This window comes from Podarcis raffonei, chromosome 3, assembly GCF_027172205.1.
Source record: "Podarcis raffonei isolate rPodRaf1 chromosome 3, rPodRaf1.pri, whole genome shotgun sequence".
Lineage (NCBI taxonomy): Eukaryota > Metazoa > Chordata > Lepidosauria > Squamata > Lacertidae > Podarcis > Podarcis raffonei.
In genome coordinates this window covers 61,067,163-61,080,607 of record NC_070604.1, presented here as the reverse complement: position 1 = coordinate 61,080,607, position 13,445 = coordinate 61,067,163, and the positions used below count along the sequence as shown (strand labels likewise).

The following is a 13,445-nucleotide window of genomic DNA, read 5'->3' as shown; positions in this document are numbered from 1 at the left end:
GTGTGAATGAGTTCAGAGTCCTTGATGCTGTGGCATGAGGAAACAATCAGAACTCTGGAGCCAGTGAATTCAAAGGAAGCACATACTTCCAGTAACATTCTGGTGTTTTGATATGTGACATTCAAAGGAAAAAAACAACATAGCGGTGTTCTTAGAGGCAAAAAAGCAAGTGGAACTTAACTGAATAATGCAATGGGGATTTGGTAATACTCAAACTGTAATACTTGAATCAGAATTGATCATTGTTTTCACAGTAATCCTGGAAAGTGAAACTACTTCTCTTTGGGCAAGGTGAAAGAGGCAATGAGTGGATGCTTTAGGGTTTTCATTATTTAAATAAAATATACCTATATTGCTGTAACCTGCCCTGGGACCTTTTGGTGAAGGGTGGGTAAGAAATATAATAAACCAATGAAGAAACAATACACTGCCTTTCTGCCACAAGGCATCTAAGCATTCATTTAAAACAAACAGAATAACAGGAACATATACTGATAACAACAGCATCTTTTAAAAAAGCAGGATTTTAAATCCGTTCCCAGAAAAGTCCACCATCTGGGTGCATTATTTACTATTATTACATTTATACTTGCCCTGTGATCTTGAGGTGATGGGTGGTATATCAATTTAATAAATAATATCCTGATCTTCCCAGAAGCCTAGGACAAGAGCTGATGACAAGATCAAGGGCATCAAGGCTGAGGAACCGAGGAAGCTGCTTTATACTGTCAAACCATTGGTGTATTGTCTACACTGACTGTCAACAGCTCTACAGGGTTTCAGACAGGGGACATTACAAGCCCTAGCTGGAAATGCTAGGGTAGGCTTCAACCTAGGACCTTCTGCCTGGAAAGGAGATGTTCTACCGCTGAGCTACAGCCCTTCCCAACTCTGAGGTTTGAGCTTAGTCTCACACTTTAAGCACCACACCACACCAGCCATCTAACCTTTGAAGGTGATGGATACATCGCTCAATACTTATGCTGTTAAACAGAAGGGGATTTAGGACTTGAAATGCCAATGGACACTTGGTGGTGGCTATAGTTATATGTTCCAAGGCAAACCATAAGCACTAGTTTTGAAGGAAAATGGGTACACATTTGTTCTCCGCTTAAATCCATTCAGCAAGATCATCCATATCTATCCAGGTTCAAGCAAGGTATGCTGTGGATGAAACATGAGCAATGTGGCTATATTGCATAGATTATAGTCTTGTCCAAGAATAAGATCTTTTTGGATGGCCATAATAGGAGTTCATATGTCAGAAGACCCTTTTGTGATCATCTTTGACTACGTTTAAGACTTGTGTCTCAGAAGATAGAAAGATGGTGATATATCTAATTGCAGCTGCCCAAATAGAAATTAACCACAACTAGGAGGAAATTAATCCCCCCACATTGGAGGACCGGATTTCAAGGGTCTGGAAAAGGTGCAAATGGTAAAATTGAGAAACATAATGTAAGGGAAGGAAGACCACTCAGCAATTGCTTTATTGATAAATTGAGATTATTGTTATGTATTGGAGTAATAAAACACAAGATATTTAATCTTCACAGACCAGAGTCCACTTCATCTGTAAGTATGCAGAGAAAAAAACAACAGCTGGAAACAACGGGACCAAAAGACCACGGCATGCAAAGGTAAAGATTAGTTTGTATTCAGATATATACTGGCACTCCATATAAATTTAGGTCTTAATATCATCCAGTCCAGTCTAGATTAATGAAGTACAAGTAGGTCTTGTTTATGCAGTGTTAATGTCTGTTCTCCATAAGTTTTCAGTCAGTAACAAAGAATAGAAATTCCCACTACATAAATAATCACTGTTGAACGTAACACTTTCGGTTGAACAACCTGCTGGGAAACAATAGGAAAGAATTATTGCCATCAAGTCCTGCTTACAAGCTATCCATAGGCTTCTGCTTGGCCGCTGTGGGAAACAGGATGCCAGATTAGATTTGGTCTGATCCAGCAGGGGCTCTTCCTCATTAAGAAATAGGCAAAAACAATTTTTAAAATGAAGGAACAAAAGTAAAACCACGTTATCTACAAACACCAGATGAGCAATTAACTCTCTAATGCAGGAAACAATTAGATCAAGATAAGCCATAAAACATTACAACTACATATGCCAAGATTTTAAAGGTCAAAAGGCAATGTAACGTAACATTTTCTGTTCAAGCATTAATTATATAAACAAGAAAATTAACCATTTATTTTCAGGCATAAGTATTAACAGGGACAGGTGGGGCCCATCTAATTGTTCTATCTTTCCTGAAAAGCAGAAAATACTAATGAAAAGTGTTAACTCTGCTTTTTCTATGATATAAATTTACATGAGAGTTTGAAACCCCAAAGGATGTTAGTTTAAGGCTGTAAATTCCTACCTAGAACTAAGCCTCAGCTAGCATAGTTGGACTTCTTCATAAACATGCATAGATTAGAGCTGTCAACCTATCTGTTTGGCACTGGTAAAACATCAGCACAAAGCCAGTTTGTGCTGTTGAATGGATTTATATCCCCCATTTCAGGCACATGCCTGTTTTATGCAGTAAGTGTTGGAACTTCTTCACATGCACTCTTTGTCAACTCATTTGTGCAAATAACTGTTAACATTAGTGGTATACTCAAAGCCATTAGTATTATCATTGGATAAACATGTCAATGGAAATATTAGCATGGAAGGACATTTAATTTCACAAACACTTCTGCTGTGACTTATTCCAATGTTATTTGTACTAGGCTGCACAAGCTTTTGGTTTCCATCAAGCAAGGGCTTATTAACTCATGTCAATCACATCACTCATCAGATGAAGCCTGCTCTAGGCCAGGGATGAGGACCCTCAGGCCCAGGGGGAAAATGTAGCCCTCTACTCTCCCCAGGCTGCACCCTCTGCAGCCTTGCCCCTTACCAGACCTGCTTTGCAGCCTTCATGAAGTTTTCCCTTCCTCCAGGACTTACCTGTTTGTTTGTTTGTTTGTTTGTTTGTTTGTTTGTTTATTCATTAATTCATTTCTACCACACCCTTCAGCCAGAAAAGCTAAGAGAGCAACTTAAAGATCAAAAAGTCCTCCTCGGGGCTTTTTGCCTGGATAAATTGTATCCTTCAGTTCTGATCATGCTTCTTACTTATGGATGAAGGATGGAAAGGAAAGTGCAAGTGTAGGAATTAGCCACCATTCAAAGCTCACGTTCACATTTGTAGATGTGCCAACTTTTGCCTCTGGCCCTGGAGTCAGCAGAAGGTTGCCCAGAAGAGAAGGTGGCTGTAAATAGGATGCCCACATCTACTTTAAGCCAACTAGTTGCTCACAGGGCCAGCTGCAGTCTACCAACCAACCAAGCATAGCAACCACAAGGAACTCCTGTTTTTGCAGTGTGCCTGGAACTGCAAAAACAAAAAATAGGGCTCATCAATTACACAACAGGTTAAAATACAATGGACTGCATCCCACACTGCATAGCAGAGTTATCAGTGCTAGATAGTCCCCCAACCCTCTATAGCAGATTTTGAGGGTGCATGCAGGGCTGCTAACTGAAATATATTGTGCAGGTGGGACAGCAGCCTTGGATATAGCACACTGCTGCTAAGCTCCATTGGAACTGGTACATCACAGTGCAGACCTAAAGTACTGTATTTCTGGTACCTGGATTTCTTATGGTTGGGAGTATATTCCAAGCCATAGTGATACCCACGCCTGTTTTTGATGTTTATTACAATTTTAAACAAAAACATTTGAAATGGAAAAACTGCCCAAGAAATTCTACTTTAATAAGCAGGAAATATACAAATATATACAGGAAATAAACAGTGAGGTTGTAAATGTTTTTTAAAAAAATTTTATTAAACACTTTCAACATACCAAATATCAATCCAAATAATCAATTTCATTATTTCCCCCCTTTCTCCCCCATCCCTCCCTCTCTCCCCCACCAAGGACTTCTCTCAGCTCCCCTCTCTGATTTCTTTGCACATATTGTTCTCTGCATGTTATAAAAATGTACATATCCTTGCCTTATCTGTCATGTGTTCAACTAATAAATTTGTGGATGTTTATTCAAAACCTGCCAAGGAGTCCAAGGCATTTTGTTGTCTTTTTAGATAATTTGTAAAAAGTTCTTTTCAATTCTTCCTTGAAGTCACAACTGTCCTTGTCACACAGTTTATATGCGCCTCCTCGCCCAGTTTGTCTGGAGTTTTGTGTTGGGTTGTCACCAATATGCTGATTACACCCAGCTCTATCTGTTGATGGATGGCCATCCTGACTCGGCCCCAGACACACTGATCAGATGTCTGGAAGCTGTGGCTGGATGGTTACATGGGAGCTGGCTGAAGTTAAATCCTTCAAAGACAGAGGTCCTTTGGCTGGGTCGGGACGTTATGGGATTGGGGGGGCTACTCCCATCCCTTGCAGGGGCGCAATCAGTGCCAGCATCGTCCATTAAGAGTTTGGGTGTAATCTTCGACACCTCCCTTTCCATGGAGGCGCAGATTGTAGCTATAACAAAGGCGGCATTTTTTCTTCTCCACCAAGCTAAGCAGTTGGCTCCTTACCTTTCTCGCCCTGACCAAGCCACTGTGATCCACGCGACAGTCACCTCCAGACTGGATTATTGTACCTCGCTCTACGCGGGGCTGCCCTTGAGACTGACCCAGAAACTCCAGCGGGTGCAGAATGCCGCGGTGAGACTCCTTACGGGGTCCTCACTGCGGGATCACATTCACCCAGTGCTATACCAGCTGCAGTGACTCCCGGTGGAGTACAGGATCAGGTTTAAGGTGCTGGTTTTAATCTTTAAAGCCCTATACGGCCTAAGACCCTCGTACCTACAGGACCACCTCTCCTGGTATGTCCCACAGAGGACCTTACAGTCTTCATACAAAAACATCTTGGAGGTCCCGGGCCACAGAAAGGTTAGGCTGGCCTCAACCAGAGCCAGGGCTTTTTCGGCTCTGGCTCCAATCTGGTGAACGCTCTGTCACAAGAGACTAGGGCCCTGCGGGACTTGACATCTTTCCGCAGGGCCTGCATGACAGAGCTGTTCCACCAGGCCTTTGGCCAGGGCACAGCCTGACCCCCTCTTTTGGCAATCCTCACAGAACTCTAGCCCAATGGTTGCCATTAATCTGATTTGAATTGATTTTATAATGAATTGATTTTATAATGTTGTATCATTTTACTGTTGTTGGCCGCTCTGAGCCCGGCTTCGGCTGGGAAGGGCAGGATATAAATAAAATTTTATCATTATTATTATATGTCAATTTAGCCAGTTCCACATAGCTCATCAGTTTTTCTTGCCACTGTTCTTTCGTTGGGGTTTCCTCATTCTTCCATCCTTGTGCTAACAAGACTCTTGCCGCTGTTGTAGCATACATAAATAAGTTCTTTATTTTTCTTGGCAGGTCTTGTCCTACAATCCCTAACAAAAATGCTTCTGGTTTTTTTACAAATGTCATTTTAAACATTTTTTTTAATTCATTATATATCATTTCCCAATTTTTTTTAACTTCTCTACATTCCCACCACATGATAAAAATACCTTCTTTTTGTTTACATTTCCAGCATATATCTGACCCGGTTTTGTACATTTTTGCTATTTGTTCTGGTGTGATATACCACCTGTACATCATTTTCATATAGTTGTGAAGTTGTAAATATGACAAGCAGGTATCGCACCTCCTAACCTGTGAACTGTTAGCATTCCAAGTCCCTTCCACCAGTCCAGTATTGAACCCCTTTCCAGCAAGCACATGTATTTTATTTTAAGAAAATACTGATGTAATGAAAGCATAATGTATTTAATGATAGTAAACTCCAATTTATTTAAAATTCCCTGGTTTTTACGACCGCGAGAGTTCTAATAGCACAAGGATAGAAGACTGAAGAAACCCCAACTAAAGAATCATGGCAAGAAAAATTGACGGACTATGCAGAACTGGCAAAACTGACATATACGCTACGGGACAAGGATAACTGTGACTTTAAAGATGAATGGGAACCCTTTACAAAGTATTTGAAGACGCAACAAACTGAACTGGACTCCTTGGCAGATTTTGAATAAACATTCACAAACATTTTATTGATAATAATCAGCTAAATAGTTTGAGGATCTATACAACTTTGTAACATGCAGAAAACAGAAGTCTCAGAGAAACCAAAGACTGGAACTGAGGGAAGTTGGGGGGTGGGGGTGGGTAGGTTTTGTGGGGGAGGGTGGGGGGAGGGAGGAAAAATGGGGGGGACCAAGGATGATATGTTTTTGGATAATATGTTTTGTTTTAATTTTGAATAAAAAAATTTAAAAATAAGATAAAATTTCCTGGTTTTTATTTGTGTCAATTTTTCAATAAAGGTACTGTATTGAAATCTACAATGAAATCTCTCTAAATTGACAGTATTGCTAGGTTACTCAGTCTTTCTTGGCTCATTGTAGATTTCTGATTCATTTTGATTAATCTGATGTTTCGATAACTTCTTTCATAACTGGCAGTTGAAACAGTGACAGTTAAAAAGATTCTTAACATCACGACAAAATTAGCCAAACTCTCTTGCAACTTCCACTTGTACATTCACCAGAGCAATTCTAAAGCTTTCCAGTTAGCAATCTGCTCATCGGGATTAATTTCCTTATTTATAACAAGACCATGTGGCGCCAAGGAGATGTATTTTGGAGACCATAGCTGCAGCATTCAACTTTGTGTACTTAGCATACGGGTGCTGAATTTGCTCGTTGACAACCCCCCCCCCCATCTTTTTAAGTATGCAACGTCTGGATCTGCAGGAAAGCAAATCGCTGGTCAAGTGCATTCCTCTATATTATACGTTTGTCCTTTCTCCTGGATGCCGATCAATCGCTTCAATAACAACACTTTATTATTTATACCCCGCCCATCTGGCTGGGTTTCCCCAGCCACTCTGGGCGGCTCTCAACAGAACACTAAAAACAGAATAAAACATCAAACATTAAAAACTTCCCTAAACACGGCTGCCTTCAGATGTCTTCTAAAAGTCAGATAGTTGTTTATTTCCTTGACATCTGATGACAGGGCATCCCCCAGGGCGGGCACCACTACCGAGAAGGCCCTCTGCCTACTTCCCTGTAGTTTCACTTCTCGCAGGGAGGGAACCACCAGAAGACCCTTGGAGCTGGACCTCAGTGTCCAGGCAGAACGATGGGGGTGGAGATGCTCCTTCACGTATACAGTGGTACATCAGGTTAAGAACTTAATTCGTTCCGGAGGTCTGTTCTTAACCTGAAACTGTTCTTAACCTGAAGCATCACTTCAGCTAATGGGGCCTCCCGCTGTCGCCGCACAATTTCTGTTCTCATCCTGAAGCTAAGTTCTTAACCTGAGGTGCTATTTCTGGGTTAGTGGGGTCTGTAACCCGAAGCGTCTGTAACCCGAGGTACCACTGTACTGGACCGAGGCCCAGTTGTTCTCTGCGTGTTTCTTGTATACTAAGGTCAAGCCGGCATCCTAACTCTGATAGGCATCTTCTTAGATTCTCCTAACTCCTCTCTCCGTAGAAATGTCCCACGCTTGGTACATCTGTAGCTTTTTCTCAGTGGCATGAGACAGCCTGGATTTGCGTCACACGCTGCTGGCTAGCATTTACTCCCGAATAACCACTAATAAGTCTAAGAATAATAAATAATAATAATTCTGAGGGAAATTCCCGGCGAGCCAAGGGAGCCTGCCTAGGTACAGGTTGCAGAAGCAGGCGGCGGCCCGTCTACCTGAGAGCGAGTTCCATGGAGCTTCGGCGGACCTCCCTTTCGAGCCCACCCACCCGGGACCGGCTTCGCATCCCTGACCCAGCCGAAAGAGCCCCGCCGCCTCCCGCCTCCCTCGCCAGGCTGGAGCTCGCGGTTACGGAACCGAAACGCCGCAGCTGCGCCGGCGACTCGGATAAGAAAGGAAGCGGCTTCCGGTGCGCCGCTCTGCAGTTTCCTTGTTTCCGGCCGGCTCCTAGCGAAAGAGGAGGCCTCCTCCTCCGCCGGCGTCATGGCGGTCCCGATGGAGACGCAGCTGCAGAGCATCTTTGAGGAGGTGGTGGTGAGTTCCCGCGGCTCCAAGCTGCTCGCGTGGACAGTGGGTGGCTGCGTGTCGTCGGAATGGAGGCGCTGGCGGGCTGAGGCGGGCAAGACCCGTGTCGTGAAAGGGAAGCGCAGCAGCGGTGCCGGGGGCAGGGAAGGGCCCCTGCCTGGATGCTGCCGGGCTCCAGCGCCCCTGACCACAGGCCGTGTTGGCTGACGGGAAGCCGGAGCCCAGTCACATCCACGGAGGGCCACAGGTTGCCAGGAGAGAGGAAGGGGGGCCGCAGCTCCAGTGGCGCGCTCTCCCAACAAGAACAACGCAGGGAGCTTCGCTTGGAGGCAACCCCCAAAATATTCACTCTGGACGCATGCAAAGGTTTAAAGGGATGGGCTGCACATGTTAGCCCTGCCTCCTATGTTACTGAGCTGGTCTGCTGCACCTACCTTGATGTGTGTGTTTTCAACATGGAAGTCTGAAGAGGACTTGCAAACATATCTGGTTGATCGTACTTACAAGCATCGGGAACTTGCATGTAAGCATTCCCTGGTCTACATACTTTTGCCCTCCATGTGTCCTGGATGAATGTCTGAAAACGGCTTTTGGATAAGGACTACTACCCTTTTTAAAAAGAAAACAGTAAGGCTACTAGCATTTCTATGCAGGGTGTTGTGGAGAGATGCCCACTCTATAACCACCATGGAAGCACAGGCTACTAGCTTCTTAAGGTAATAATAATAATACTTAGCCCACTGCGTTTCCATGCTGGTTGTGGATGAAATTATTCCCCTTTCTTCCTCCATGCTAATAGGGAAACCAAGTGGGGTGGGGGTGGAAGAGGAATTGAGTGATACATCTCTCCTCCATCATCCCCCTCACCTGCATGGAATTCCTGCTTGCCCTGCAGGTTGTTAAATACAAGGCTACATAATGACACTATGTGGACAAAGTGGAGTGGTAGTAAGGCCAAGAATGTCTCTGGGGTAGAAGGCTGGGGCTGGAGTATGATGCTTTTTGGATGCTATCTATTGAAGGGACGGGTTCATAAAGCAGTGCTGATTTTGGTTAGGAGCACCCAAAAGGAGATATCAGGAAGAATTTTATGACAGTGGAATGGATTCCCTTGGAAGGTGGTGGGCTTCGAAGGTGGTGTGAGACAGGTAAAGACCTTGCTGGACCAAAGGTGGTTCTTTACAGTTCATTGTGAGTGCTGACAATCAGTGATGGAGTTTGCTTAGCACTGTGCATTGCACTTTGCAAGCCCGGATGGTCAGCTGACTGTTGAGGCTTTTTCACTGCCAACACAGATCACCTGACATTATTATGATGTTATGTGATTAACAGCAAACTTTGGATGGTGTGAGGGACATAAGGGACAGACCCATTGGCAGGATCCAGTTTGACATCCCTGTTGTATGGTATGCTATCTACTGAACTTTATTATAGTACAGTCATGCCTATTGTTGCGTTAGGTTCATGTTGCGTCTTTTTGGCTTGCAAACGCGGCAAACCCGGAAGTGTATACTTCCGGGTTTCGCCGCATGCGCAGAAGCGCTCTATCACGCTCTGCGCTTGCTCAGAAGCACCGCTCTAGTTGCGGAATTTTCAAAATTCCCATTGTTGTAGGCGCATTTTGCAACAGGGAATTTCATTATTGTGAGCAGTTTCTGAGCTCTGGGCGCAATACTGCACCTAAGATTTCAGATTAAAACTGCAGAGTGGAAATTTCTGCCTCCCCACTTCTAGCTACTCTCTGGAGAAGAGACCCTCTTAAGAATATTGAGGGGTGGGCTTTGGGCCCAAAGATGGAAAGTACAAGATATACCGACTATCCAGGAGTGGCAGGTGAAGTTGACAGAATATGCAGAACTTGCCAAACTGTCAGGGACGATCAGGGAAGATCAAAGATACCAAAATAACTGGAGTAAATTTATTGAATATTTAAAGAAGAATTGTAAAGAGGTCAAGACACTAGCAGGATTGACATAATACCTCCAATGTATAATAGTACTAATATGAGAATGATGTGATGGAAAGGGGTTAAATATACCGGGGGGGGGGGGTCGCGACTCGGCAGAGTCAAAGGGAATGTATGGTGTTTTTACAATTTGTTGGAAAAGAATAATTAAGGAAAACAATAAAAAATTACTTTTTAAAAAAAGAATATTGAGGGGTGGGCAGGAGAAGAACTAGACCCTATGAAAAATGAACATAATATTTTAGCTACAGTTCATTCATTCATTTTCAGCTTTGTCTTCTTTTTATAAAAAAGCACACCTAGACATTCTGTTGCACCCATAACCTAGTTTTAAGGTGCCATTTAGCTCCTAGCTTTAATATCTCAGTTTCTAACACTGCTTGGACTCTGCAGTCCACACTTACGGTCTAGGCTTGATGAAGCAAGCTGAATATTTTGGTAAAGGTATACAGGATTACAGGATGCAAATCTACAGGCTTCAGATGTTGACCACTAAGAGTCAGAGACAGACTAGTGCTACTAGTAGTGTCAAAGGCTGCTGTTGTGTGTTTGATTAATAAAGCATCAAGATATGGAAACTTAACCTTCTTCTGTTATTTTCAGCATTTGATACTGACAACAGTATATTATTTTCCTTTATGCAAATTTTTATTTTAAGCCTCTTTGGGAACCAGTAGTGTCTGAAAAGTGGAGTATAGGTATAAAAATTGTTAAGGCCTCCCTTTCTGCCTGGATCTTTTAGCATTCATTTTTCTTGTGGCTTATTTTCATTTCAGCAGTTACATTTTTGATTAGTTGATGACTTTGCTTCCCCCAGTTACTGTGGAGCCTTTGATTTAACATAGGGTAGAGAAAATGTAGGGGAGAAGCCAAGTTTCGTTTGTCATCAAGAACTTGTTTTGTTTTTGTTTTTTCCCCTTTGTAGAAAACAGAGGTCATAGAGGAAGCCTTTCCTGGGTAAGTCCACTGAAACTATTTGCTTGCATGATAGCAAACATCTTGTTGTATTTTCTGATGATGGAATGTGTTGCCCCCCTAAAAAAAAATAATAATCGTGGTTTTATTTTCTACAGCATGTTTATGGACACTCCTGAAGATGAGAGAACCAAATTGATCAGTTGCTTGGGAGCCTTTAGACAGTTCTGGAGCAATCTTTCTCAGGTGAGTAATTAATCTGTTGCTGACATTTTTTAGAAACAACACCCAAAGCAGTTTATCAACTTACAGATCAGGTTTTCATAATTCTATACAATAATGCCAGTAACTCTGTGAGTGGAATTTCTGCTGTTTAGAGATCTCAGATAGCTTCCAGTAGTTAAAAACCACAGGCAGGTCCTGAAGTTCAGCTAATTAATAGGGTGTGCTGTTTTCTTTTTAAGATGCCAGAATGTTGTCTTAGGGTCTCTGTGCACCACCCAGCCAGTTCTGCTTTATAAGCTGCTGTTCCTGGTTTCTGCTCATATGTTGGGCTTAGCAGGAATATAAGAATACAAGATCGCTGATCTTCTGGATCAGACCAAAGGTCTGTCTAGTCCAGCATCCTGTTCTCAAGTGGCCCAAGAGATGCCTGTGGCACATAAGCAGGACATAAATGCAGCAGTACTCTCCCCACTTGTGATTCCCAGCAACTGGTGTGCAAAGGCATAATGCCTCCAATAGATGGTACACAGCCATCAAAGCTAATACTCACTGATAGCCTTATCCTCAATTAATTTGTCAAATTCCCTTTTAAAATCATCCAAGTTTGTGGCCATTATTATATATCGGGATAACGAACTTCATCAACTGTGCACCATGTGAATGAGTACTTTTATCTGTCCTGAATTCAGCTTCATTGGATGACCCTGAGTTCTAGTGTCAGGAGAGAGATAGAAAAAATTCTTTCCATTCCCTTTTCCCGCATCTTGCACAATTTTACACACCTCTATCAGATACCCGCTTACTCGCATTTTGTTCCTAACCTAGCTCTGCACAAGTGGCCAGGAAGCTCCTGCTGGCAGTCCTACCAGCAGTAGACATGGGAAAGGCCCCAGAATGGAGTGTAAGGGAGGCCCATTGGAGGCTTCAAATTCATTTGATTCTAAGCCTTGCAGATCCCCCAAGGGGCCTTGCCATTGGACCCCTGAGCTACACCAGCATGTGGCTGGCATAGCAAGCCAGTTGCTGGCATAGCAAGAAGGATAGAACTCACCGTACCATTCTGCACTTTCCTAGGCCCTTGCTGTTCTGTGAAACAACCCCAAATTCAAATCTCAGCGGTCTATCAACTCCCCTTCTTTCCAGTAATCTGTGTTGCTTGATTAGATTAATAGTAATGGACTTTACTGAATAGTCTTCCAGAGAATTGTTTTGAGAATCTTTTTCCATCCTCTTCACAAACAGGAATTATTAAAGATACTTGCTTGGAGGTTTTATTACTGTAAATATTTACTTGTTCCCAATTTCTTTTCAAGTTTATGAAATCTGAATTACTAACATGTTTATCTTTTCTTTTACAGGAATCTCATGAACAATGTGTTCAGTGGATTGTAAGGTTCATACATAGCCAGCATAGTCCTAAAAGAATTTCTTTTCTGTATGACTGTTTAGCAATGGCTGTGGAGACTGGGCTGCTTCCACCAAGGTACGTTTCTTCCAGACAAACTGGGCCTGTGGAAAAGCATGATGGAAAATTGGGTGCTTAAGAATTGTCCTCATATGCACTAATACTTGGAGTCTGGCAACTTGCTCCTAGAAAATACATCACTCACTTTTGTTTTCAATTTCTCCAGGATGGTTTGTGAATCTCTGCTAAATTCTGATAACCTAGAGTGGGAAAGGACACAGCTTTGGTCTCTAACATTTAAGCTTGTCCAAAAAATAATCGGTGGTGTAGACTACAAGGTAATGGTCTTTAAAAATCTCTGTGTTGCAATACTTCATTGTGCTTTTTATATTGCTATTATAGGCTACAAACAGTTTTCTAGGTTGTTTATTTAAATTTAATGCCTACCTTATCCTGAGGCTTGGGATCGCCCTTGCTATACCTTGGGCTTATTCAGTAATTGTATGATGTAGGCTATCATTTATTATATCTGTTGAGAGTAGAGTTGAAACAGAGATAGAAAAATTGCTTCTTGAGGACACTTAATGATTCCAGGACTTGAGCTGATGTTTTTAATCCAGATTTTCTGATTGCCAACACTGTTGATAGTTGACCACTCAAAAATTACTTTGAATTATAGGGTTTCCCAAACTGGTGGGATTCACATAGGAATAATTATGCATAGCAATTCCAAACAGTGGATAGGGGACACGCCTTTTCATCATCACCTCGAAAAAGGTGCAAAGTATATCAGCATAGTAACTGTGCTGTGATGATGTGGATCATAATCATTGCATGCATATCTCATCTGTACGACCATATTTCAAAAATTGTAGTTTGGTTT

General features: G+C 42.5%; 1 protein-coding gene across 5 annotated transcripts in view; it reads left to right on the top strand.

The window, feature by feature from the left end:
- Nucleotides 1-7,935: 7,935 nt before the first annotated feature.
- The window catches only part of MED23 (mediator complex subunit 23), a 41,658-nt gene continuing 36,148 nt past the window's right edge, over nucleotides 7,936-13,445 (top strand). For 2 of the 5 annotated variants that reach the window (XM_053381925.1, XM_053381924.1), the window contains exons 1-5: nucleotides 7,936-8,060; nucleotides 10,943-10,974; nucleotides 11,091-11,178; nucleotides 12,516-12,640; nucleotides 12,789-12,900. In XM_053381925.1, coding sequence (XP_053237900.1) covers nucleotides 8,010-8,060; nucleotides 10,943-10,974; nucleotides 11,091-11,178; nucleotides 12,516-12,640; nucleotides 12,789-12,900 — 408 coding nt within the window. In that variant the 5' untranslated portion in view covers nucleotides 7,936-8,009. Of the gene's footprint in view, nucleotides 8,061-8,168; nucleotides 8,575-8,743; nucleotides 8,768-8,923; nucleotides 8,947-10,942; nucleotides 10,975-11,090; nucleotides 11,179-12,515; nucleotides 12,641-12,788; nucleotides 12,901-13,445 lie in introns of those variants that run through there. The other 3 variants (XM_053381927.1, XM_053381928.1, XM_053381926.1) reach the window with 3 other exon arrangements.